Source organism: Mesoplodon bidens, assembly GCF_964165515.1.
Source record: "Mesoplodon bidens genome assembly, chromosome: 2".
NCBI classification, from domain to species: Eukaryota; Metazoa; Chordata; class Mammalia; order Artiodactyla; family Ziphiidae; genus Mesoplodon; species Mesoplodon bidens.
This window is the reverse complement of record NC_138177.1, coordinates 14,385,495-14,411,676: the sequence shown is the minus strand read 5'-3', so window position 1 is coordinate 14,411,676 and position 26,182 is coordinate 14,385,495. Positions and strand designations below refer to the sequence as shown.

The 26,182-nt window shown below is 43.5% G+C and overlaps 1 protein-coding gene across 2 annotated transcripts in view; it reads left to right on the top strand.

The window, feature by feature from the left end:
- USH2A (usherin) overlaps positions 1-26,182 on the top strand; it is a gene marked incomplete at both ends in the record, with an annotated part of 794,746 nt that overhangs the window by 727,936 nt on the left and 40,628 nt on the right. For both annotated transcript variants that reach the window (XM_081220997.1, XM_081220996.1), the window contains 3 exons: positions 533-760; positions 5,141-6,657; positions 10,081-10,402. In XM_081220997.1, coding sequence (XP_081077123.1) covers positions 533-760; positions 5,141-6,657; positions 10,081-10,402 — 2,067 coding nt within the window. The remainder of the gene's footprint in view (positions 1-532; positions 761-5,140; positions 6,658-10,080; positions 10,403-26,182) is intronic.

Here is a 26,182-nt window from a genome sequence, read left to right as displayed (position 1 = left end):
TCTATAGTTCAGTTGGTTTATTGTTTCCTTGTGTTTGTTTTATTGTCTTTGTAAAATGTAAATACACACCAAGAGAATGAGAGAGGGGGGAGATGGGGAGAGTCTTACGTAAAAAATAGTGTCGGGGTTTAATGAGAGAGAATTAGCGTCGTTCAGGTTCAATTTCCAAATCCTTGAGATTATTCCATTCTCTGCCACTCAACTTGGTACCACTGATTTCCATCATGAGCTGGATGCTACACTGACCTGAGACATCATAGATTTTTTTTTTATTGCATCCCTTGGGTCGCAAGCTCTGAAAAGGCAAGGATCCTATCTGATCCAAGCCGTGTGTGCGTGTCTGAAATCACACGACATTAGGTAATATATTTAGCATGTGAAGAACAAGAAAACACCATATTGTTTTCTTAATAATTCAAAACTCTGTTGTGATATTTGTGCTGCCATTGGTGAGGCATCTTGGCCAAAGAATGACCTTCCAGCAATTGGCAGCAGTTTCCAAAAGGAAACTAAACTGTTCATTTTCTTCCAGGGAACAAGCCATCGAGCCCACCTGTTCGGGTTAGAACCCTTCACCGCATATCACATTGGTGTTGTGGCCACAAACCAGGCAGGAGAAGTTTCAAGCCCCTGGACACTAGTTCGAACCCTAGAATCTTCCCCCAGTGGACTGAGCTACTTTACAGTGGAGCAGAAGGAGAACGGCCGGGCGTTGCTACTGCAGTGGTCAGAGCCTGTAAGAACCAATGGTGTGATAAAGGTAATGTCTACCCTGAATGTGCGATCATGTTGGTATTCTACAGATAAATAGATGAGCCCTGACATGCCATCAGGTCACTGTGGGAAAACTCCCTTCACAGTCTGGTTAATTCTTCCTGATAGTTCCTCCAGGCGCTTAATCATAGATCAGAGAAAACTAGCTCACACGTGTTAAGCTTCCTATGAACCCAACGCTGTCTAAGTGCTCTCTATGGATTATCTCATTTAATCCGCACCTCAGCCCTACTCTGTAGGTACCACTAAACCTCACTGGGCACATAAAGGCTAAATCACTTGTCCGAGGCTAAATAACATTGTGACAATCGAATTGGGATTTGAAGCCAGGAAGTCACACCAAAACGGAACTCTAAATGACCATGTTCCTAGGGCCTCCTGAATTGTCCTGCCCAGCTCTTTGCTTAAGCTTTGCCTAATTTGCACTTTGAGCAGAGCTCACTCAGCAGGAAACAGGAAGCCCCACGTGTCTGCTAAGTCCACGATATCCCCATGTAGGCATGAGAAGCAGTCTTATTAATGTCACATCTAACCCCAGCTTCACCAGTCTGTGAGCGCCCAAATAAGGTTTCCATTATCATCCACACTTTGATGCTTTGAACCATCACCCACATAAGAGGCAGCATCATCACCCTTCTGATGTTCTTCTCCAAGGCTGCTGGGAACTCAGCTGTCCATCTATTACTGTCCCTGCCTCTAGTCTCCTCTGGCCCTGGACCACCACTCAGGCCCTCATCAATCACCTCGTGCAGGCTGGGACTGCCACCCCCTGCAGATGCTGTAGACACTCTGCCTCTCCTTTACCACTCCCTCTCAAGGTGGCAAAGACTCCTCCACTAATTCCACATAGAACATCTAAGACTAAGCTTTGACTTTTGATAAACCTTCCCTGAAAACCCATAGTGGGATGCTGGCAGGAAGTTACCTACAGCAGTGACTTAGATATGTAACTAGAGCTCACAGACCCAGGCCCATCCTCACTGGCCTCCCTGTAGGCTGCCTCACTGCCTGGTACGGTGGCCACCTCTCTGCCCACCTCCAGGTATGCTACAAGTAGCAGAAGCAAGCTGCTTTCTACCAGCCCCTGACATGTGACCGAACCAGAGTTTATCTACTCTAGGACAGGAGGCCTGAGCCTTAGGAACCATGGCCTTAAAATCCAAGCCTCAGCCCTAATGTCCCCATCAGAGAAAAGAGTATCTCTTTCACGCCCATCAAAACACCCCTCCTTGTGAGTGTTTATTTCCCATCCCAGTGTCTGCCTCTTCCTGGAATGATTGACAATAGAAATATCTACTCCTTTTACGTGCATTTGTGTTTCACCAAATATTTATTGAGGCTTCTACTAAGTGCCAGGCAATTATTCAGGAGTGAACAAGACAGGCAAGGTCCCTGCTGTCACAGACCTTGTGTGTGTGTGTGAATACCTGAACAGTGGGGCTACAGAGAGGCAAACAAGAAGCTAGCACACAAACTCAGAGAGAATTTCAGAGAGTGGTGAACGCTATTAAGAAAATTAAACAGAATAATGTAATTATGGCTGCTCGGGCTATTTTAGCATGGATGATCATTTGAATTGAGTTGACAGTTGAGCTGAGCCCTGAATGACAAGGCAGACTCAGTCATGTGAAGATACGAGAGCAAAATGTTCAGACAAAGCGAACAGCAAATGCAAGGCCTGAAGCCAGGGATGAACTTGGTTTCTTCACATCAAGGGAAGAAAGCCAACGTGGTTGAAGCTTGGGAGGGTTGGGGAGGGAAGATGATACTAGAAGAGATTCAAGGGATTGGTAAAAGGTGGACTGTGCTCAACCCTGTGGGCTGTGATCAGGAGCTTGGGATTTATTCTGAGTGTGATGAAAAACTACGGAAGGATTTAGGCAAAGGGATAGCACGATCAAATTTATGTTTTTCCAAATCACTCTGGCTCCTATGTACGAAATGGGCTATAAGGAGACCAGTGGAGTTTGGAATCTGTTAAAGAAGTCAGGGTAGAATTGACTGTGGCTTGAATTAGAGTGGGAGTTGAGAAGGTCGAGAAACGTGAGTGGATTGGGGATGTATCCAGAAGGTACAGATGACAAGATTTGCTAATAGCCTGAATGTGGTACATGAAGGAAAAGTAGTATTTCAGAATGACTTCTGGACTTTGGCCTTGAGTCATTGACTGGGAAGGGAAGGCTGGAAGATGTACAGGTTTGAGGGAATAAGTAGGTGGTTGGAAGTACAAGTCTAGAACACTCGAGAGAGTTCTTCATGAAGATATATGTATTTGGAATTCATTAGAAGATGAGTAGTATTCAAACCCATGGGCCTGGAGGACATCACCTATGGAGAGAATACAACTAGAGATGAAGAGAGCCTGGGATCAAGCCCTGGGGAATACAAAAATTTAGAGGTCAAGAGTATGGAGAGGAGCTGTCAAGGCACGTGAGGCAGAAGGAAAAGTAGATGAGAGGGATGTCCCAAAAGGGAACAGAAAATGTGCCAATGGTGTTGAGAGATCCAGTAACATGAGGGCAGAGATGTGACCCTGTATTTGGAAACCAGGAGGTCACTGTGATCTTCACAAGGAAATTAAGTGTTGCAATGGGAAACCTGGTCGGGATGGTTTGAGGGAATAGGAGAGCAACGCTTCAAAGAAGTATAGATGGAAAGAAAAAACAGAGAAATGGGTCAGGAGCCAGGGGACTGTGGTGTCAAGAAGTTTTATTCAAAAATCAGTGAAAGATCCTAGAGTACATTTAAATGCTAATGGAAATAACCCAGTAGAGGGAGATAAATCAGTGAAGCAAGAGATAATGAGAATAATTGCAAGAGTGAAATCTGTAGGAAGGAGGAGAGGACAGGATCCAGAGCTCAGGTGGACTTCAGTGGGGGCAGAGGTACTTCATCCATAGGAAAAGGAAGGGAGGCAAATAGGGTACGTCTAGATTCACATGCATATGGCAGTGATCATCTATAACATGAGAACATTCCTGTCTGACTGCCTCTGCTTTCCTCAGTCAAATATGTGGTTATGTCAACAACCACCTGTGAGCGAGAGAAGGGGGTATTGGCTGTTAGTGGGGAAAGGAGAAGATATTTCTTACTTTGGAAAATGAGAGAGTAAACATATGGTTTTATAGTTGGTAATCATCTATTTAAATGTTATGGTAAGAAATTTAAAGTGAGACCAGTCAATATATTTGAGAGTTTTTCTCCAAACCCAGTTAGAAGCTAAGGTCCAGAGGGAGAGCTGAATTTAACACTAGTTAGAGATTTGCCAGGTGAATATGGGGGAGGGCACAGAGAGTCATAGAGACTTTCAAATTGATTGTGGAATCTAAGCTGTCTTCAGAAAACACTCTATTCCCCTTCCCTCAGGGGTATGATCTTGCCCTGAGACCCCCAACAAGAAAATCACACCAAAATACAATAGTCCAACATAAATAGATTTCCAAATCTAGGCTATTTAATCTTAAATAACATTAAAGTATATCAACAATCCAGGAACAACCTGTGGGAAGATTTGCCTCTCGAGGGACTCTGGTATTTGTCCATCTCATCTTAAGAGACATAATCATAGGCTCACGACCATGTACAGGAAGGTCTCCTGTCTCTCAGGTACACTGAAGCGTGAAAAGATGGGGCACCATCATTCAAAAACATCTACATTCAAGTTAAGTTACCTCTCATCTTCCCCAAAGAACAATGAATAATATGGGTTGGAAACTTGCTCTACATTTGTATCATGAGCATTCGGATGGTTTTCCCTGGAACAAAAGAATACTTTGCTCCAAAGAAGCCATCTATTCTTCTATAACTGGTAAGAGAAAACACAGTGGGTTTTCCATTTTCTGGTCATCAGTTTGTACCTATGTTTTTGTATATGTGTATAACATATATATGTACCTATGTACATGCATGTGTGCCCACACTAGACACTCACACATTTTCCGCCCTGGCATCCTGGTACAAATGATTAAGCATTATAATTCCATTTCCCAGTAAATGCTGTGGCAATAGACAATGTGGATAGGCCCTATTTAGCCTACTCAGGGTGAAATCAGAAGCACTTAATTTTTATAAAATAGGGAATTTGAATACTACTGCCCACTTCTAAAAAATAAAAATGGGAGGAAACCCGTGAGCACTCTTTAAGTCAACGAATTAATTTCAGTGACTCGTAGCTTTTAGATATATGCTTACATGATATCCAACTTTAAAAAAAGAAAAAGCAAAGATCACATTCCCAAAATTCATATCAGAATGCTTCTTCTGGGTTAGGATCATCAAGGTGAAGAATAGGGGGCAGAAGGGGTTAAAAGGGACGAAATTTCTTGACACCAAGAAATCATATGCTTTGTTTCCCATCTTCCTGCAGACATACAATGTCTTCAGTGATGGAGTCCTGGAGTACGCTGGCCTGAATCGTCAATTTCTCTTCCGACGCCTGGACCCCTTCACGCTCTACACGCTGACGCTGGAGGCCTGCACCAGGGCGGGCTGTGCACACTCGGCACCCCAGCCTCTGTGGACAGAAGAAGCCGCACCCCAGTCTCAGCTGGCTCCCACCGTCCAGTCTGTGGGGTCCACCAGCGTTGAGCTGAGCTGGTCAGAGCCCGTTAACCCAAACGGAAAGATAATTCGCTATGAAGTGATTCGCAGATGCTTCAAGGGAAAAGCTTGGGGGAATCAGACAATCCAGGATGATGAGAAAATTGTTTTCACAGAATATAATACTGAAAGGAATACATTTATGTATAATGACACAGGTCTGCAGCCATGGATGCAGTATGAATATAAAATCCACACTTGGAATTCAGCAGGCCATACCTGCAGCTCTTGGAGTGCGGTAAGGACCAGGCAAGCACTTCCAGAAGGCCTCTCTCCACCTGAGATAGCCCAGGTATCTGTGAACCCCCCCAAACTGATGATTTCCTGGGTCCCACCAGCACAGCCTAATGGCATTATCCAGTCCTATAGGCTTCAAAGGAACGACGTGCTCTATCCTTTCAGCTTTGATGCTGCGACTTTCAATTATACTGATGAAGCACTGCTTCCTTTTTCCACGTACAGGTATGTAGTCACAGCCTGCACCAGTGAGGGCTGTTCCACCAGCCCACCTACCAGCATCACAACCCTTGAGGCTGCCCCTGCAGGGGTCAGCCCTCCAGCTCTTTGGACCATCAGTGCCACTCAAATCAATGTATCTTGGTCACCGCCATCAATTCAAAATGGAGAGATCACTCAGTATTTCCTCAGACTGGACGGTAAGGAGTACCTAGCTGGGCAGAACCTGTCCCTGTTGGTTTCCCACCTGCAGCCTTCCACGCAGTATAATCTCTCCCTAGTGGCCTGCACTAATGGAGGTTGCACAGCTAGTGTTGCAGAGTCCGCCTGGACAATGGAGGCCCCGCCACAAAACATGGACCCTCCAAAACTACAAGTCACGGGCTCAGAATCCATAGAAATCACCTGGAAACCACCAGGAACCCCAAATGGCCAGATCAGAAGCTATGAACTTAGGAGGGATGGAACCATTGTCTACACCGGCCTGGAAACTCGCTATCATGACTTTACTCTCGCCCCAGGTGTGGAGTATGGCTACACAGTGATGGCCAACAACAGCCAAGGGGGTGTTCTGAGTCCACTTGTCAAAGATCGAACCAGCCCCTCGGCCCCTTCAGGGATGGAGCCTCCAAAATTGCTGGCCAAGGGCCCTCAGGAGATCTTAGTGAGCTGGGACCCTCCAGTAAGGACAAACGGTCATATCGTCAACTACACCCTCTTCATCCGTGAGCTGTTTGAAAGAGAAACAAAAATCGTACACATAAACACCACTCATAATTCTTTTGGTACACGGTCATTCAGAGTAAACCAGCTGAAGCCATTTCACAGGTAGGTAACTGACCCTGGGTGTCCTGAGAACAAGCCATAGCCCCTTTCTATTGCGTGAGCCCTTGGTCAGTCCCAGTGAAGACTCTTAACAGCAAGATGTGTGACATGCCCAAGCCCCATGCATTTAACCATCCAAGTGGACTAACTACATCTTTATCCAGCCCAAACCTGCTTGATTACTTCTGGAGAGCAAAATTCTTGCAGGTGACATTTTGAGAGTCAGTGTTTTAGAAATGTTTGCACTTCATCACAATGTCTGGAACCAAGTAGTGGAGAGATAGGGCCACTTCCCTGAGTCTGGTCCCTCCTGTAAACATGCCAGCCCCTGGTCAGTTCTGAGAACCCCAGTGCGGTTATCTGAACTAGGCTGTGAGGAAAAGGAGTATTATTATTTTTTTTTAATATTTATTTATTTATTTATGGCTGTGCTGGGTCTTTGTTTCTGTGCGAGGGCTTTCTCTAGTTGTGGCAAGCAGGGGCCACTCTTCATCGCAGTACGCGGGCCTCTCACTTATCGCGGCCTCTCTTGTTGCGGAGCACAGGCTCCAGACGCGCAGGCTCAGTAGTTGTGGCTCACAGGCCTAGTTGCTCCGCGGCATGTGGGATCTTCCCAGACCAGGGCTCGAACCCGTGTCCCCTGCATTGGCAGGCAGACTCTCAACCACTGCGCCACCAGGGAAGCCCCAGGAGTATTATTTTAAAGAATGGAAAAAGGGCCGTCATTGAGAGCTATTGCCAGCCAGAGATGGACTGATCCAAAATTTGTTCTGAGGCCAGCCCTCCTTATTGAATCCAGCACGTCTTCCAGGAATCATGAGGCTCCTCTGACTATTTCCCCAGCCCTTCAGTCAGCTCTGATCTCATGGTTTCTTGGGACAGCGCCACTTTGCCAGCTCCTGTTTTCTTAGTGGTCCCCTCTGAGCTCTCTGATGAGCAAGGGTGTGTGTTGCTTTCCACACAAAGGAATCTGACCACCAGCCCTCTTCCCATACTTTAAAGAATTGCTTGGCTTTTTTCCCCCATCACATTTTAACTAACATACATCCCCAGAGAGAAGAGTAATGAAGGACATTTTATTCTTAAAATTTAGTAAAATGAACAGAACCACTTTAAAAGAATTAAAGGCTGAGTGTTAATTACCAACCACCATTGATAAAATTCATCTATTATTGTAATGTACTGATGTGTAGATTAGATCTCTCCTATAATTATCTCTGATATATAGTGCTGTTGAAATGAAACATTCGCAGTCTTATGCATCTCCTAGTGACAATTATTTAGGGTTGCATTAAATATTAAACAGTAATTAAAACTTCTGCAAGTATCTTCCGTAGCTAATCCACATGCTCTGTGAGTTTGCTTTTATCTTACTCTGATGCAGGGCATAAAAGAGGCCCATGTTAGCTGCAGAGCTGTACATTTCATCCCGGCTTCCTCTTTACCTGACTGGTACTTGCATGTTTTAAAGATCATCTCAGCTTGCTCCCCTCCAAAACTCTTATTCAAAAAGATTTCTAGGGAAAAAAAAAGTTTCTGGATGTGAGAGAGGCACTTTTCCCAGGCTGAAAAAGAAAGTCTGATTTTTCTGAGAAACTGAGCCATGGGATTTAAGGCAATGAGAGATGTCCCTTCACTGTCCACTCTCATCGAAGATGTAAGTGACATTAATGACTTAGAATATCAATGGAATATTACTCAGCCCTAAATAAGAATGAAAATTTTGTCCTTTGCAACAATATGAGTAGACCTGGAGGGGATTATGCTTAGTGAAATAAATCAGACAGAGAAAGACAAATACTCTATGTATTCACTTATATGTGGAATTTGAAAAATAAAACAAATGAATGGATATAACAAAAGGGAAACCGACAGATGCAGAGAATAAACTAGTGTTACCAGTGGGGAGAGGAGGAGGGAGGGGCAAGACAGCTGAGGGGGATTAAGACCTACAAACTACTGGGTACAAAATAAATAAGGTATGTGGATGGAATGTACAACACAGGGAATATAGCCAATACTTTACGATAACTTTATATAGAGTATAAACAATAAAAACATCAAATCACACACACCAAAATAAAACCAGAACATGACTTCTATATGAAGTTGGGATTCATGTCGTTTGGGGTTTTTCCAGCAGATTAATGTTTACTGAATACTGCAAATTAGTGTCTCCTCCTTGGGGTATGCCCCAGATGGTCAGTAGGAAGAAGGATCCTAAGAATACCCTAAGAAGCAGGAGGAATCTGACCCAGAATTTTAAAACCACCAGAGATAATCCAGACGTGGAAAATCAAAACTGAGTTCTCAGAATCGCTTAGAAGGCAGATCTGCCATTCACAGCTGTGGATCTCTTCACCAATTAACGGCAGCCCATCATGATGAAAATGTGTGGGAGGAGAGGGAGGGAAAGGAAAGCAGCAAAGGGAACTGGGAAACTCCCCAAAGGGAGAGAGAGACGTGTAATGAAGAAGAGGGAATGGGGGACAGAAAGAAGGCGAGGAAGTGAGCGCAAGGCGGTAATTATCTGGAAGAGAGAAAGCAGAAAGTAGAAGAGGGAAAAGGCTGGAAGCAAAAGAAATAAAGGGAGAAAGGGAGGTGGCTGGGGCTTGAGGGGCAATTAGGGGTGTCATAATATCATAAAAATTAGGGGCATGGAAAAGAGGGGGAAAGCACTTATTTGCAGCCATAGGCACTTAAGACGAACAAAAGCCCCTTTTGTTGGAAGGGAAAAGTCCCTGTTATGTAAATAGATCTTTCCCAGTGGCAGGAGACCCGCTATGAAGCAAAACATAATTGATTGGTTGAGTTTAACTGGATGGTGATAAGGTGTCTCCATGATTGATAATCTGGTGTGTAGCTGGGTTAACTTGGGCCCCAGAAGTTCCCCATGTGGTGTAAGGGAGCCTGTTTTAAGATGTCAGGTATCAGGTGAGGGGAATTATTAGCACAGAGACTTTGACTCCATGACGTTCCTTCCTGACCTGGAAACGTTCCTGGGGAATCATTTAGCTCCAGCTGCAGAGAGAGGCGGGGCTCAGGGCTAATAAAAACTCGTTCAAACTCCCGAGATCTGTATTCTCCCTCGCCGTGTTAAGGAACTCTACAGCGTACCGGAATTCTCCCGCTGGAGAGCGTCTTGAAAGTGTATTCATTCTACACATTCCTGTTTAGGGAAGAATCGTGCCCACCCTCTCCAGACAGGTGAGCACCTTTCTTTGGTTTGGAAAGCCAGGAGGCTTGAAAATGTTCTAAAATTTCCGTGGAAACATGACTTTGTTGTCCTTGAAAAGGGTTCGTTGTAGGTAAGAATAAATATAAACGTGTCTGTCTTTGTTTCAGAAAACACTTGGCCTTTGAAAGATTCTTCCCTCGAAAATCAATTTTGCCAATAATGGGTCATTTCTGCTTTGTGTCCTGAAGGTATGAAGTTCGAATTCAAGCCTGCACCAGGCTGGGATGTGCATCAGGTGACTGGACATCCATACAGACCCCTGAGGTTGCACCTCGGAAGCAACCGCCTCCACATCTAGAGGTACAGATGGCTCCAGGGGGGTTCCAGCCCACGGTTTCCCTTCGGTGGACAGGACCACTCCAGCCAAATGGACAAGTTTTATATTACGAATTGTTCAGAAGACAAATAGCAACTCAGCCTGGAAAATCAAACCCAGTGCTAACCTATAATGGAAGCTCAAGCTCTTTTATGGACGTGGAACTATTGCCTTTCACAGAGTACGAATACCAGGTAAGAAATGTGCGTTACCAACAACTCACACTGAGACGGGTGTGGGTACACATCAGCGCCGGTCTGGAAAAAAATTGTTTGCAATCTAAAAAGCCACTTAAAGAAACATGGGGTTGGGGCTTCCCTGGTGGCGCAGTGGTTGAGAGTCCGCCTGTCGATGCAGAGGACACGGGTTCGTGCCCGGCCCGGGAAGATCCCACATGCCGCGGAGCGGCTGGGCCCGTGAGCCATGGCCGCTGAGCCTGCGCGTCCGGAGCCTGTGCTCCGCAACGGGAGAGGCCGCAGCAGTGAGAGGCCCGCGTACCGCAAAAAAAAAAAAAAAAAGAAACATGGGACTTCTGTAGTTTAATAATATTCTTAAAAAATATATTTAAGCAGTAAATGAGGGAGGAAAGGCCGTATTCATTTGCCTTCTTCATTTTCTCGGTTCTTGATCCGTGTGATATAGGCTTGTTATTCCTATGCAGATTTCTGGTGAAGTATTTGCATTTCTTATTAATGAAGTGGTTTCTACCATTAAGCTTCTCTCTGTCAGTGTTGCCTTGGCTGGAAATACTCCTTGTGAAAAGATCACTTTGAAAATAACTCAGGAATTGTACCGAGAGAAAATAAAATCTAATGGGCAAGCATCTCCAGCCCCTGTGCTCAAGAAAGACATAGATTGCTGAGAAAAGTTTAGAGGAAAACAACTAACCTGTGCATGGAGATGAAGTAAGTTTTGTAGGAGGACAGCCTAAAAAAGAGGACTTTGCGTATCCCTAAAAAGTCAGGAATTAAGAACACTATTCTTGGGCTTCCCTGGTGGCGCAGTGGTTGAGAGTCCGCCTGCCGATGCAGGGGACGCGGGTTCGTGCCCCGGTCTGGGAGGATCCCGCATGCCGCGGAGCGGCTGGGCCCGTGAGCCATGGCTGCTGGGCCTGCGCTTCCGGAGCCTGTGCTCTGCAACGGGGGAGGCCACAGCAGTGAGAGGCCCGCGTACCACAAAAAAAAAAAAAAAAAAAAAAAAAAGAACACTATTCTGAAGGTATTTTGAAATCAATAGAAGACTTCTGTTAGGTTTGTTTTGCTTTGCCATCTGGGTGCATTTGCAGTTTTCTTGTAACAAGCAGCTCCAGTTCCTGTGGGGGAATGATTCCTCCACCCCGAGCTCAGGCTTGGTGGGAGTGTCAATCAACGTGTCAGGCTGTCACCTGGCCAAGTGTTGGGCACCCCTCAGACTTGCCTGGGGCCTGATCTTCAGCAAAGTAACTCAGGATTTTAAAAGGTGGAGCTAAGTCCTGATAAAGTATCTCTAACATCAATCCAAAAGCTTTTCTTATCCTCACCATTTCCAAGCCTGGTTCTTCAGCTGTTCTTTTAATTACATATATAGTTGTCCCTCGGTATCCAAGGGGGGTTGTTTCCAGGACACCTGCAGATACCGAAATCCTCAGATGCTCAAGTATCTTGTATAAAATGGTATAGTATTTGCATATAACCTACGCACATCCTCCCCATACTTTAATTCATCTCTAGATTATTTATAATACCTAATACAATGTAAGTGCCATGTAAATAGCTGTAAATACAATGTAAACGCTATGTCAGTAGTTGCAGGCATGCAGCAAATTCAAGTTTTGCTTTTTGGAACTTTCTGGAATCCTTTTTTCAAATATTTTTGATCCACAGTTGGTTGAATCCATGGATACAGAAGTCATGGAGAAGGAGGGCTGACTGTACCCTCAATAAATTCCCTTTTGCTTAAGTCAGGACCAGCTTCTCTTGCTTGCAGTTTCAAAGGAAACTTCCTGAATGATGCAAGCACCAAGTGCCAGGCACAAGACCAAGTGCAATTTTCTAGAAGAAGAAACAGAACTTTGAAAATCTTACCATAACCAGAAATAATAAGATCACGAAGTCACCAGGAATATGGTGAGCAAATCAATGAGGACAGTGATTTGAGGTAACAGTTTAGATGTGAAAGGAATATGTTTTAGGCCGGTAATGTACAGGACACATTTCCCAATGAAGTTAGTAAGAATTGAAAATATAAATTGATTCTTGAATGGCTTGGAGAAATACATAGATATAAACCCATAATCCCTTGTTTGCAATTCCAAATCTAAAAATCTCTTTAAAAGAAGTTGTTGGGTTTTCTTTCTCTCTTTTTGTTTTCGGCCAAGCTGCGTGGCTTGTGGGATTTTAGTTCCCCGATCATGGATTGAACCCAAGCCCAAGGCAGTGAAAGTGCCTCATCCTAACCACTGGACCGCCAGGGAATTCCCCAAAACAAGCTTTTATCTAGGTTTGGTACAACTCATTCAGCAGCAAAACCCAATCTAAACAAACCAGACTATTTACAGCATTTACTTATCTCATTTAATATGAATAGTTACATATTTTGCTATAGAAGTATTCTATTAGAAGGGCATTCTGTGGATATTACAAAATATACAGTATATGCATTTTATTAACTTTCCCAAATCTGAAAAAATAAAAAATTATTTAAAAGCACTTCAGGTCCCAAGGGTTTAGGGTAAGGATTGTGGCTTATGTCATGAAGGAACAAAATATCTATTGATGCCACAGTTGGAGAAAGAATACTGTTAGAAACAGCCAGAACCTATGTGGCCATCCTTCTGTTCTTTATCATTATCTTTACAGAAAAGTATCAAGTTATCAAAGACCTTTCTATTCTCAATTATCTAGTCCTCTTTATGAATAAAAGTGCACCTTTGTAAGAGAGCTGAATGGAATCAGCATGAAATATTCGACCTCTAACTAGACAAAACTAAGTGACCTGTGGATACTGAAAGCAAACCAGTGATTGTAGCTTCTTTGGCATCATACTGTGTCATTGGGTTAAACAATTGGCCATATCATCTGTAAAGTCTTACCTAAGTTTTCTAAAGAATGGTAAACTCCAAGCATGCATCTTAGCTCTGTCAGTTTTCTTACGGTTGGAGGATGGAGAGAATGAAAAGTCCCCACCAGACTGAGAAGGTATCTTGAGACCAAAAATTGAGGCAAGCAGCTCCATATAATCAATGGATCAGTTTATTATACTTACGCACAGGGTAGGATTGAGCGGACAATAATCCAGAAACACTGGCAGCTGCACTCTGCACTGTCAAGGGACCAATGGGACAGTTTTATAGTTAACCTAGGAGAGGGGGTACGTGCTTGGAAATAGGACATGCATTCCTAAGTCAAGATTTATGAATCGGTAACTAGTTTTTTGGGCCCTGGGAACATGTCAGCGAAGGTCTTCATTGTTGTTTGGGGACTAACAGAGCATAGAGGCCACCTGGTTCTAATGATTATTAAAGAATATCTACTAACTACAAAGCCCTTGAGGCAGAGAACTGATTCACTGCACAGTTCAGTCCTGGGTAGGGTCAATGGAAGGCCAGGAGGAAACATACGAAGCCAATATGGCATCAGTGATGCTAACAGCCATACACTCACCAGAAGCTAAGGACAACCAGTTACCAAGGGACCCATATTTCAGAGGGGAGACAAGTTAAGGACCTCAGGCTATGTTGTCTCTCTTTTTTTTTTTTTTTTGCGGTACAGGGGCCTCTCACTGCTGCGGCCTCTCCCGTTGCGGAGCACAGGCTCCGGACGCGCAGGCTCAACGGCCATGGCTCACGGGCCCAGCCGCTCCGCGGCATGTGGGATCTTCCCCGACCAGGGCACAAACCCGCGTCCCCTGCATCGGCAGGCGGACTCCCAACCACTGCGCCACCAGGGAAGCCCCTATTGCTGTCTCTTTTGTAACTGTTACTATCAGCCCTGTGTCAGGCTCCTCCATACTCACATCACCCAAATGAAATTAATTTGGTTTTCACAACAGACTGATCTCAAATTTGCATTTACTAGCTAATCCCATGTTGTTACAACATAAGAAGGATAGAAAGCAGAAAAAAAAAAAATCTAGCCTATCAGCCCCCAAACCAAGATCTTACAGGAAGTATTTTGAAAAATATAGATTAAATGCTGAAATAAATGAACTAAAATATTGGATTTATTTAGCCTGTGCAAATGCTAAGTCTTTATAGATCCTGAGTTATCTTCCAGAAGTCATTTAGGAAGTAATGTACTATAAGAATTGATTTCCCTTTAACAAAAGAACATTTTGTCTTTGAGATGAATTTGAATTGCTCTCAAACCTGTCTGAGGGTTACTTTATCTGCAGGCTGCTTTTCAGAAAACACCTTTATTGTCCTAGAGTCATTGGTTCGCCCACCATATCTGTGATTTGACCCTCCTACAGAGGATTGTGTTTTTGAGACAATCCATATATCCGTAGGGGATGAAAACAAAGAATTGAGAAACTGCCCAGAGATGGAAACCTATTCATCAGAAGGATGGTGAGGACCCATGGTCGGGTAGGTGGCCATCCACCTGGTGTGCCTGGAGGGTGGCCGATATCCCTCCCCACACCCCACTACCTGGCCCAACGTCATTGTATTCATTTCTGGTTTTGAGTTAAATCATTGAAGGTAGCTTCCAAACATTCCCTATGTTATCGAATGGGGGAGGGTGTCCTGCAGCTCGAGGCTAAAAAAATCAGTTACATACAAATGTAAATGAAATGGAAAGGTGCCTTTAATCAGAATGCCGGCCATCCGGGGATGGTGGATTTAGTGTCCCAAAAAAACCACCTCCAAAGATTCTGCTCGGCCATGAAAGCTTTTAAAGGGAAACAGAGAAGTAATCTCAGTTAATCATTGACATAAGGGGTCAGTCTGCACCATCCCCCACTGCATGCAGGCTTGTGATCTTCCTCTAGATCTCATCTTGGTCACACAGTTTGTTTGGGAGATTACTGAAGGGGAAGGTAGGGAAGAGATCTGGTCATCTGTTAGTTACTTATTCTTCATTTCTACTTCTTTGATCTATGGAAGACAAGTTAGGCCAGGTGTTGTGTGATTAAAAGATTTGAAAGGTGTGCTTGGGCCGGAGATGAGTAGAGCATGAGGGCGCCTGGTTTAAAAGTTAGTTACAATATAGCTTTGCTAAAGTGACAAGAAAAGGGGCTTCTTGCTGAGGGCGTTTTCCTGCAAAGAGCTGCTTACAAATCCCCACTTGTCAGACATCATTCCGTTTCTATGGGATTAGGGGCAGAGGTCTATCTTCTGTAACTTTTTCATGCTGACATAGGCACCATATTCTTTTTTTTTCTTAATTAATCTTTATTGGAGTATAGTTGCTTTACAATGTTGTGTTAGCTTCTGCTGTATAACAAAGTGAACCAGCTATATGTATACATATATCCCCTCTTTTTCGGATTTGCTTCCCATTTAGTTTACCACAGAGCATTGAGTAGAGTTCCCTGGGCTATACAGTAGGTTCTCATTAGTTATCTATTTTATACATAGTATCAATAGTGTATATATGTCAAGCCCAATCTCCCAAATCATCGCCCCCCTTTCCCCCTTGGTGTCCGTACATTTAGGCACCTTATTCTCAGAGTGGAAGATGTCAACATGGGTCTGTAGCATCTCTTTGCTGACAATTTTAGTTGTCTGCTTACATATACAGGCAGAGCAAGCTACAATTATTTTGATGCCCGCAAAAATATAGATTATTATGAGCAATAATGTTAATCCCATTGTCTTGAGGCCAGTTCTTGGAATTGTGCTAGCCATAGATTCAGTACTGCTCAGGATGGAGCAGTTATGTCATGGCTACAGTCTGGTCATCATGCAGTTAGCTTTTTTCCTCTGGTGGCAGTTACAGTATCTGTAAAACAACTCAGGAATGTTCATCAGACACTGAGTCTATGACTCTTGTCCTCCCCATTAACTGCTCGGTTTTGTAGTTGGAGGGGTGAGGACGCCCTGCAGGATCCTGCTCAGTTCCACCTAGTCTAAATTAATTCATCAAGCTGATGACCAATGATAGAGCTCTGGGGAAAAGAATACAGCATGGATAAATTCTGATGAACAGGAGGGTCAAGAAATACCTGGAGAAAGAGATTTCTCACTGAGAGAGGGGAGAATCATTTGCTACAGAAGATCTTGGAGGCAAGGACCAGCAGATGTCACCTCACAGTGACTCACACATCAGTATGGGAACCGGCATGTTTGGAGGTGGGCAGAAGCTGTGTGATTTTACAGGCACCTTCTAAGTGTTCAGTGATACATCAAAATTGAACGCCCTAAGGGTAGTAGCTCTCCGTGTTTATAGTACAAAAGGATTGCCCAAAGAGTGCATTCAAAATGCAGATGCAGAGGGGTGGGATGGCAATTCCCAGAAATCTGCATTTTTAACCAGCAGCTTAGGTGGTCCACAACCTACTTTTTTGAGAAATACTGTCCCAGAGGGTACAGCCATGATGCTATGCTACTTAAGCCTGATTTTCTGGCGCCGCTTTCCTAAATCAGTGTTCTCAGCCCTGACTGCACATTAGAATCACCTGGGGAACTTTAACAACATTCTGGATGCCAAGGCCCCATCCGCCTGTAGTTCTGCTTATGGGGTGGGTCCAGGCATCAGTGCATTTCAAAAGGTCCCTAGGTGATTCTAATGTACAGCCAGGGCTGAGAATCACAGTCCTAAACCATCGTAAACTGATTGCCTAAGTAAGTGAAGCCAGCTCCCCTCAAGTGCCTAATTTACATGATGATAATTGATGACCGACCTATTTACCTTGGTTTGTCCATGGCTTTCCTGAATCAGAGTCGTATTTATTGTTTTGGCTGAAGCTGGAAAGGTAGACAGAATATATTACCTGCTAAGCTCATGTCTTCGATTAATCAAACAATTTCTTTTACTCTTCCTCCTGGATTTTATTTGGTTTTGGTTGTCATTGTTTCATTTTGTTTCTCACTTGGGAGGCCTGGATTTTGGTTGGAAGAGTAACGTTCACCATCATTTAAAACAGGAACTTTCTAGTTTTGATCCATTTCAACACAGCTTCTACAATTCTGGGATTCTGAAGGATCAAACTCTGAAGGAGTTTCAAACTCTGAAGGATCAGCCTTCATAAAACGAGTAAAGATCTGAAATTGAAATCACAGAAATTTGGAATTTTAAAAAAATATATTTCACAAGGATGAATGGGCTGGCTTTGCAGAGTGATGCAGTGCAGGGTCTCATCAGAGAACAAACATTTGTGAATTTCAGGTATAATTTTATTGACCAAAATCCTATTTTCAAACAACTCTATAAATGTGTGATTCATACATAAATGAGGTGCATCTTTACTAAATGAAATTCTTCCCATGCACAGGCCTTTTCATTAAATGAAGATTACAGGCTTGCTGTGCTACATCCAGCAGAGTTTTTTTTCTCACAGACAGTACTCATTTCTATCATCAACCCTCTCAAAATTGGGATATACTAATATATACGATATAAAGTTCCAAATTCTATGTGGGGAAGTTTCTAATTGTTCAGCAAGCAGATTAAGACAGTCTGCAGGTTTCAGAGACAGACCTGGGTGTGAGTCTGCTTTTGTAAGAAGCTTCAGTTTTGACCTGTGGGGAGAGAGCTGAGGCCGCTGAGCAGTTCTCAGTAATTGTGCATTCATATTCATGCTCTCACTGTAGGCAATGACTCACCACGGATTTGCTCAGGCCGCCATGGCCCCCCTTTCATTGAATCCTGCTGTCAGTGACTTAATTCATTTTCCTGAAACTTCCCCACTTTGACAGATTGTTTTCGATAAGCACCCACGCACACCCAGAGTCTCCAAAGGCTTCTGGGGCCTCGGGACTGGACCACTGAGACCCGAAAGTCAGCCTTGGAGGAAACCCCATGTATGACTCACTCGAGTGTGGGTCTGATCTTGGGGCTGCTGCTATGCAAGCTCCCCAGGACAGACCAACGCTGGCCCCGAACAATTCAGTCTGAAGGTTTATGCAGGAGAGGATGGAGGAATGGTTGGAGGGCAGACGGTCAAGTGGGTCCTCACTGTTCCTGCCAAAAGCAGCTGTGTGGCGACTCCAGGAGGGGACAGTGGAGATGTTCTCTGTGCCAGCCCCACGAAAGGCTGCAACAGTGTGGACGACAGGCTAGAAAGGAGTAGCAGAAAAGACAGCAGCTTTTAGTCCTTTCCCCCTATTTCTGGATCCTTGAGTAAATTAACCTCCTTCGCCCTTTGCTCACCTGGAAATGGTTCACTCCAGGGCTAGATTCTTTTAAAAATTCTCATCAAACATTGACTTCTCTTCATTGGCCTTGGTCATCTAGGATTTGTAAAATCTCACAGAATATTTTCTGACCCTAAGCGATTTGATTTTCTAACAGTTTTTAGCTTTACGTTGGATCAAAGCAAGTGACTATATAAACAACAAAGTCCTACTGTAGAGCACAGGGAACTATGTTTAATGTCGTATGGTAAACCATGATGGAAAACAATATGAAAAAGAACACATATATGTATAACTGAGTCACTTGGCAGTACAGCAGAAATGAACACAACATTGGAAATCAACTGTACTTTGATAAAAATTTTTTTTTAAAAAGCCAGTGAGGATATGAGGCCAGCTTCATACACTAATAGTCATGTCATTATCCGCCACCAAAATGAATATATGGAAGGATCAATAGCGATGTTTCTGAAACCTAATTTATTTATGTATTAATAAATTTATTGAATGAATTAGAAGTATATTATAAAATATAAATGTAAATAAATAATAAACCTAATTTTTTTAGTTTACTAAATAAGAGTCCCACTTAGGCCCTCAAGAAAATCTACATCATCAGTAAGGTGTCAGGACTATTTCACTCCACGTGATAGAAAGCCAGCTTTCCCTTAAACGGAAGAGAATTGTTTCTGCTCACCTGTCTGGGAAAGGGACTAAAGAAGTTCCTTGAAACCAAGGAAAAGGTGCAAACAATTTTTTCTCTCTCAAGAATCCCTCTGGGAGCCTGAGATGCAGGATTTGATACTGTTGGATTCAGTCCTTCCTTCACCTCAGGTTGCCTTGATTTGGCGTCATTTTTTTTTTTTTACATCTTTATTGGAATATAATTGCTTTACAGTGTTGTGTTTGTTTCTGCTGTACAACAAAGTGAATCTGCTATATGTATACATATATCCCCTCCCTCTTGAGCCTCCCTCCCACCCTCCCTATCCCACCCCTCTAGGTGGTCACAAAGCACCGAACTGATCTCCCTGTGCTATGCGGCTGCTTCCCACTAGCTACCTATTTTACACATGATAGTGTATATATGTCAGTGCTACTCTCTCAGTTTGTCCCATCATCCCCTTCCCCGCCTATGCCCACAAGTCCATTCTCTTCATCTGCGTCTCTATTCCTGCTCTGCCACTAGGTTCATCAGTACCATTTTTCTAGATTCCATATATATGCGTTAATATACGATATTTATTTTTATCTTTCTGACTTACTTCACTCTGTATGACAGACTCTAGGCCCATCCACATCACTACAAATGACTCAATTTCGTTCCTTTCTATGGCTGAGTAATATTCCATTGTATATATGTACCACATCTTCTTTATCCATTCGTCTGTCAATAGACGTTTTGGTTGCTTCCATGTCCTGGCTATTGTAAATAGTGCTGCCTCATTCTATACCAGACTCTCTCCAGGCGTCGGAGAAAATCACTACCCTAGCACTGCGTGATTCCGCCCTTCTCTGTGCTTTGGTTTCCTTGTCTTTAAAGTGTCGATAGGAGCACCACTGTACTCTTGGGCTTGCTTTGGGATGAAATGTGTTGATATGTGAATATGCTTAGGACAGTACCTCATACATAGTAGCTATTCAACTAGCATAATAATAACAGGTATTATTATTATTACTCTCCCACCTCAGAGTGGAAAGAGGACTTCTGACATCCAATATCCATAAACCAACCAAGGGCAGGACTCTTACTGACATCTTAGCACCATGTACGTTCCTGTGAGCAAGAGAATAAACGACCATGATTGAATAGGCCTGGGCATAGGGCCCCCTCCTTCGGTCAGGGTTTCATGGGTATGTGGGAAACACTTTCAGCCAGAAACCAGAGCTGCCCCCGCAACTGCACACAGCAGCCATGCTACTGTGAAATGGTTAGAATCCTGATGTTCTTTCCCATTTGATGCTCACAACCATTCTGTTTTCCAGATGAAAAACTGAATGAAAATCATACAGTTTGGGCAAGATACTTAATTTCTTATAGCCTCACTTGCTCATTCAAAGATGGGGATATTGGGGACTTCGCTGGCTGTTCAGTGGTTAAGACTTTGCCTTCCAATTCAGGGAGTGCAGGTTCGATCCCTGGTCGGGGAGCTAAGATTCCATATGCCTCGTGGCCAAAAACCCAAAATATAAAACAGAAGCAATATTGTAACACATTCAATAAAGGCTTTAAAAATGGTCCACATCCAAAAAAATCTTTAAAAAAAAAAGGGTGTATTATGAGAACTAAGAAATTTTGTGTGTCCAGCAGGATGCCTGCTACACAGTAGGGCCACCTCCCCACTCTACCCTCAGCCTCCCACTAAATAAAAGAAGGAGGTGCTTTATTCCAAGAGGGAAAAGTGCCAGGTTAACAAAATTCTTATGTCACTAACAGTCATTCATCGGGTGTTAGAATGTAAATATCTCTAACCAGGAGCACAGTTGGCTCTGAAGGTGTGATGCCCCTTTGATGAGACAGTTCAATCTTTCTGGTCCTTGCTACTCGCTTCCCAGGAAAAGAATAACTTGCCCATGTTCCCATGGATAAGATTCTCTCTCAAACTCTGATAGTCTGATTCTATATTGCCGCAACTGGCAACTTGCTTCAGATTGCTTGTTTTCTCTTACCGTCACCCTTAACTCATTCCTTTCCTAAGAGTTTTTTGGTATCCTATTTAGAGAAAATCCATTGAGCATGTTTTCTGTTTGGCTTTCGGCTTGCATTTAATCAGGGATGAATCCCCCTAATGTATTTCTGACTGGCGTGGAGGCTGTTGTCTGGTTAGTTTCTCCTTCGCGATCTAAGCTGCTCCCACCCACGACTCCCACAGTTCAAGGTTTTAAATGATTTATTGATATTGGCTGACTCAAGCCGTGCATGCGTTCTAACACCTTAGAGCCTGAGCACCACAGCTTAGACTGAAGGCCATCGGGACATTTCGTGAATGGAAATCTGAATTCTGGCACTCGGGCCAGGGATCATGTCCTTTTTGGTCATCATGTCTTTTGTTGCAACAGGAGGTCACCTCTACCTGTGAGGGCACACAGGAGCACGTCTGTTCTTTTTCTGTCCCTCATGGCACCCCCTAGGGCCCTACTCCTAAGCCCCTATCTCTCTGTTGCCTTTGAGACAAGTTACTCGTCTGAAGATGGGTTGCTTCTCACCTTCCTGTTGACCCAACTCACTTAAGCCATGATTGATCCTCCTGTCTCTGTGTTGGAAGCTTGTTTGCTGGGCATAAAACGTTCAATGCAACCAAATTTCCTCCGAGTGAATGTAGGTAATGTAGAATTCCAACCTGCCCTCATGGCTTTTCACAAACGGTTCCTGCTTAGCGAGGTAGCCATAAAAATGAAGGTTCTCCAAAGTCACCTGAAACTTAGGAAAGGGTGAGACATGTTTTCCTTCTTTCCCTTTATCCTCTAAGTTGAGGATTTAATAACTTGTAGTTATTAAGCAGCCACCAAGTTCAGAGTGTATGTCTAGTTGCTAGGATTGGTGCAAGAGGCTAAAAACCAGGGACTCTACCCCTCAGGGGCTTAAAGCTTAGTTGATAAGACAAAGAAACACACCCACGAACAATGTATTCGTAAAAACACATGGATAGTAGTGTAAGCTGTGAACAGAGAGATCTGAATGGTGGCACAACAGACCTAGGGAGAAATAGACAACTCCTCATCTTCAGGGACAGCCCAGTCCCCACACCAAACTCTCCCGGACACTCCCATTCCACGCTCTGGCCAGATGGTCTTGAGGAGCACGGGTGGTTCCTTGATATTAAAGACGAGAAGCATTCCATAGAGACGTGAGGAAGGACTATTTCTCTATTTCTTCAGTCTCACAAATAATGCTCTTCCACATCTCTCCATCCTTATGAGCAAATGCATCTCTCAGCCCACACACTGTTATTGGTACCTTGGAAGGGTTCAAAATGTTCTCCCCTCCAGCAGTCAGAATCTCAGCAGGAAGCAGTTAAATGTTAAAAGGACATTTAAAGAGCATTTAATGAAAAGACTTTATGGAGGTATGGCCAGGATTAAGAGAATCAATAAGGGATATTAACATATTCTGGGACTAGCCAGAGCCAGAAGCCATTACCTCTAGACCTAAAAGGACAAGAGGAAGAAGCTGTTTCCGGAACCCAGTCAATGCTATAGCCAGTGGGGTGGGGCTGCCATTTAGAAGCTGTGCCCATAGAGAAGGAACGCAGCCTGTTGCCAAACCAGAATGCCAAAGAGAGAGAGAAGGAGAAAACAAAACCTTTCTCCTTCTTCTGTAAAGCAGTTTGCAGAACCAGCTTCTCAGGCTACAGAGAGGAGCAGGGAAGGGCAGAGAATGGGTCTGGGGACAAACAGAGAATACCCAGCACACCCCCTGTACCCCAGATTGGCGCTGCTTCTCACCCATGTTGTGACAATACCTTCTCCAGTAGAATTCTTTCTGGGTTAGAGGATCACCTGGCAAGCTTTGGCTTGCCACTCTGTGATTATTGATAAAACACTAAGTAACTCTGAAGGCTTTAGGAGGATTGCACTTAAGTACTTGGGCTAATGGTGTATTTCCATTAAGTTCCAAATAAATGTCTTGGTCTCTATGAAGCAATCAAATCTACAGATGGTGACAAAAACGTTAACATATTGAAGTAAATCAGATGCCGTCGATGAAAATCTTTAAGAAGATGGTCGAGGCTTTCTCTTGTAAATTGGTTTATCTATCTGTTGATGGATCTGATCATTACTAAGATGCCTATAAGTGTCTAGGAAACTGTACAGTTCTCTCCCAAAGGCATATTTTCAATGGAACTTGGAAACAAAATTCTTCACTTCGAAGAATCCATTGAATTGCTCCACCATTTTCTTTTTACATACTTTGGGGTGCTTTTGAGAAATTTTAGTTAATAATAATGTTAAATGGAGGATGCCACCCAATCAACAGATTTTGATGCAGCAGCAATATTTGTGAAAAGCCAGGCTTTTATTTATTCTAACCCTCAGAGTTCTAGAGTGGAGAAGTACCCAGAGACAGAGACACAGAGAGATGAGGGCTGACCTCAGAATGCAGTGAGGGTTTTCAAATCTATTGTTGATCCATAACAGCTAAATGGACCCAGAAGTGAGTTACAGAATTGCTATTTAGTCTCACTTTCTCTTCCAATGGGTCATATCCTGACTTTTCACACAAATAATATAATAATAACCATCATTATGTATTTAGTGCTTGCTATGTGCTAAAGACTATGTTAAAAATTTTACATACATTAACTCATAATAATCATTTGAGACAAGGATTATTCTGAACAATTACCCTTAGAAATCTGAGACACTGCGAGGTTAGTTAACATACCCAAGAATGCAGCTGGTAAGCAGGAGAACTTGAATTTGAACATAGAAATTCAAGTTCTAAAGACTGTGTTCTTAAATTCCCCCTCCGGTTACTCCACATTGTGTTTGTGTACAGCTCTGGGGCTTTCAAAATCTTAATAAAATATTTATAAATGAACTTATCCACCACCGCATTCCTCAAAATTTATAACAACTTCATTGCATGTAAATCTCAGAATAGTCCTGTGAGGTAGAGATTATTTTTTCCATATAATCAGGAAACTGAATGACCCAGTGAGGTGCCCAGTCAGAAAGTGTGAGAGTCAGAACTTGGGTCCGGATGTTCTGATCCCAAATCCCGTCATCATTCTGCTGAAGCACAGTGTCCTCAAGTCATCTAGGCTGCATGACTTATTGGTTCTGTGTCCTCAGCCAGTAATTTACTCTCTAAGCCTCAGTTTCCTTACCTGTAAAATTGGGAATGAAAAAGCCTACCTTAGTAGTTTTACTGACCAGGGTTCTTAGCCTCCTTAATCCATATAAATTGATCAGAGGCCAGACAAGAAATGCAGGCAAGGCTTTATCGGGGCCCCTGCTGCAGCAGGAGGGGAGCGAGAACAAGTAACAGGTTTCCTTGCTTGCTCGCCAAGGCAGCGGGGAGCTGGTTCCTTACATGGGGTGAGGGTAGGGATGTGTCCGTGGGTCGGGTCAGAGGGTGGCTTAGGTGATCTGTCCACCCCTTTGGTGATGTTGAGTGCAGGGGGCATGTGCACTCCCCCACTTTCGCTCCTGGCTCTTCAGAAGTGGCAGTTGGCTTTTTTTGGTCTTCTTGTATCTTCTTGTCCATAATTTTGCCCCAAACCTGTATGCACATAGTTATTTTTAGTCCCTTATAGTTTCTTTGTATTTTGTAGCTCGAGGAGACGTTTGTCCAGATGCAAGCACTGCAGCAAAGGGTCCCAGGTCCCAGCATGTTTCAGTAGGATTGCTGTGAGCTTTAAATAAGTTAATTTAAAGGCCAGGACAGTGTCACTCACATATAAAAGTAAAATTTAAGATATAAATATATAGGAATTAGTCAATATCCAGTTACCCCTCTACAATGTAAATCAGATAGTCGCTCCTTTATGGGGAACCCTCCCTTGGCCTCCCATGAAACGCAAACTCCTCTCTGACTCAGTGAGGTCTTTCATGGTCTGACTTTTGTCCACATCTGTCATCATCCTGTCACTCTCTGGCCCTTACTCTCCAATTCCAGCTGCACCAAACTTTTTTGAGACTCCAGACTCATGGCCTTGTGCACTTGCCCTCCCTTTGCCTAGAATGTTCTTCCCCCAGGTCTTCATGTGGTGGCCTCCTTCTTGTCCTTAGTATCCCAGCTTGATTATCGCCTCCTGAGAGCACCTCCTGGACAACTCAACCATTCCCTGCTCCATTGTTATATGCTGTAAGTTGTTTCCTTTCTAGCATGTATCATCACCTTTTTGTTTTGTGTTTATTGGCTGGCTCTCCCTAACAGGGTGTTAACTCCAGCCTTGTTCACTGTTGTCTCCCCAACTCATAGAATAGTGCCTGGCACATAGAATGGCTCAGTGAGTGTGGATGAGAAATAACCTTACTTAGTTCACTATACTGTCCCTTCTTGAGATGTTAATCATGACTGGTGATTGTGAGCTTAGCTTACTCTAGCTACTAATTGTGGAGAAAGGATATGTTTCCAGTGTTACGTTAGTAGGGTATAGTTATGATCTCAGTTAACACAGTGGAACTTACGTGCATTTACACATGTTTGGAACAGTAGGGAAAGTATTTGAGTAGTATTTGCCTCTGTATAACATGCAATATTGTTTAAAGCATGACACGTGGCAGCAGGTATGGATGCTGGGATGTTTGCGGTCATTGTCACCACCTCACTTTGGGGCTGTTCTCTGCAGAAACAGCCAGTCTGTACAGGGGTCAATGACAGCTCTAGGGCAGGATCTCAAACACTTACAAGACGTGTCCAGACCCTCCTTCAATAGAAAAAAGTAGAGAGTTCAGGCTTTTACATCACATACCTGTATTAGAAGGCTGGCCCTACCACATACCAAGGTGCATAAACTTCTCTGTGCCTCTGTTTCCCTGTGTGTAAACTGGTGATGATGCTAATACCAGCCTCATAAGATTGCTGAGAGGATGAAATAAATTAGGACATGTAATACCCTTATAAAAGTGTAAGTGCTCAATAAACCCATGACCTACTTTTACATATCCTCCATGAGAGCTGGATGGGACTGGGTTCCTATTTTCTCTCAGGGAGAGAAAAGACAAGCAATAAAAAAGAGTATGATAAATT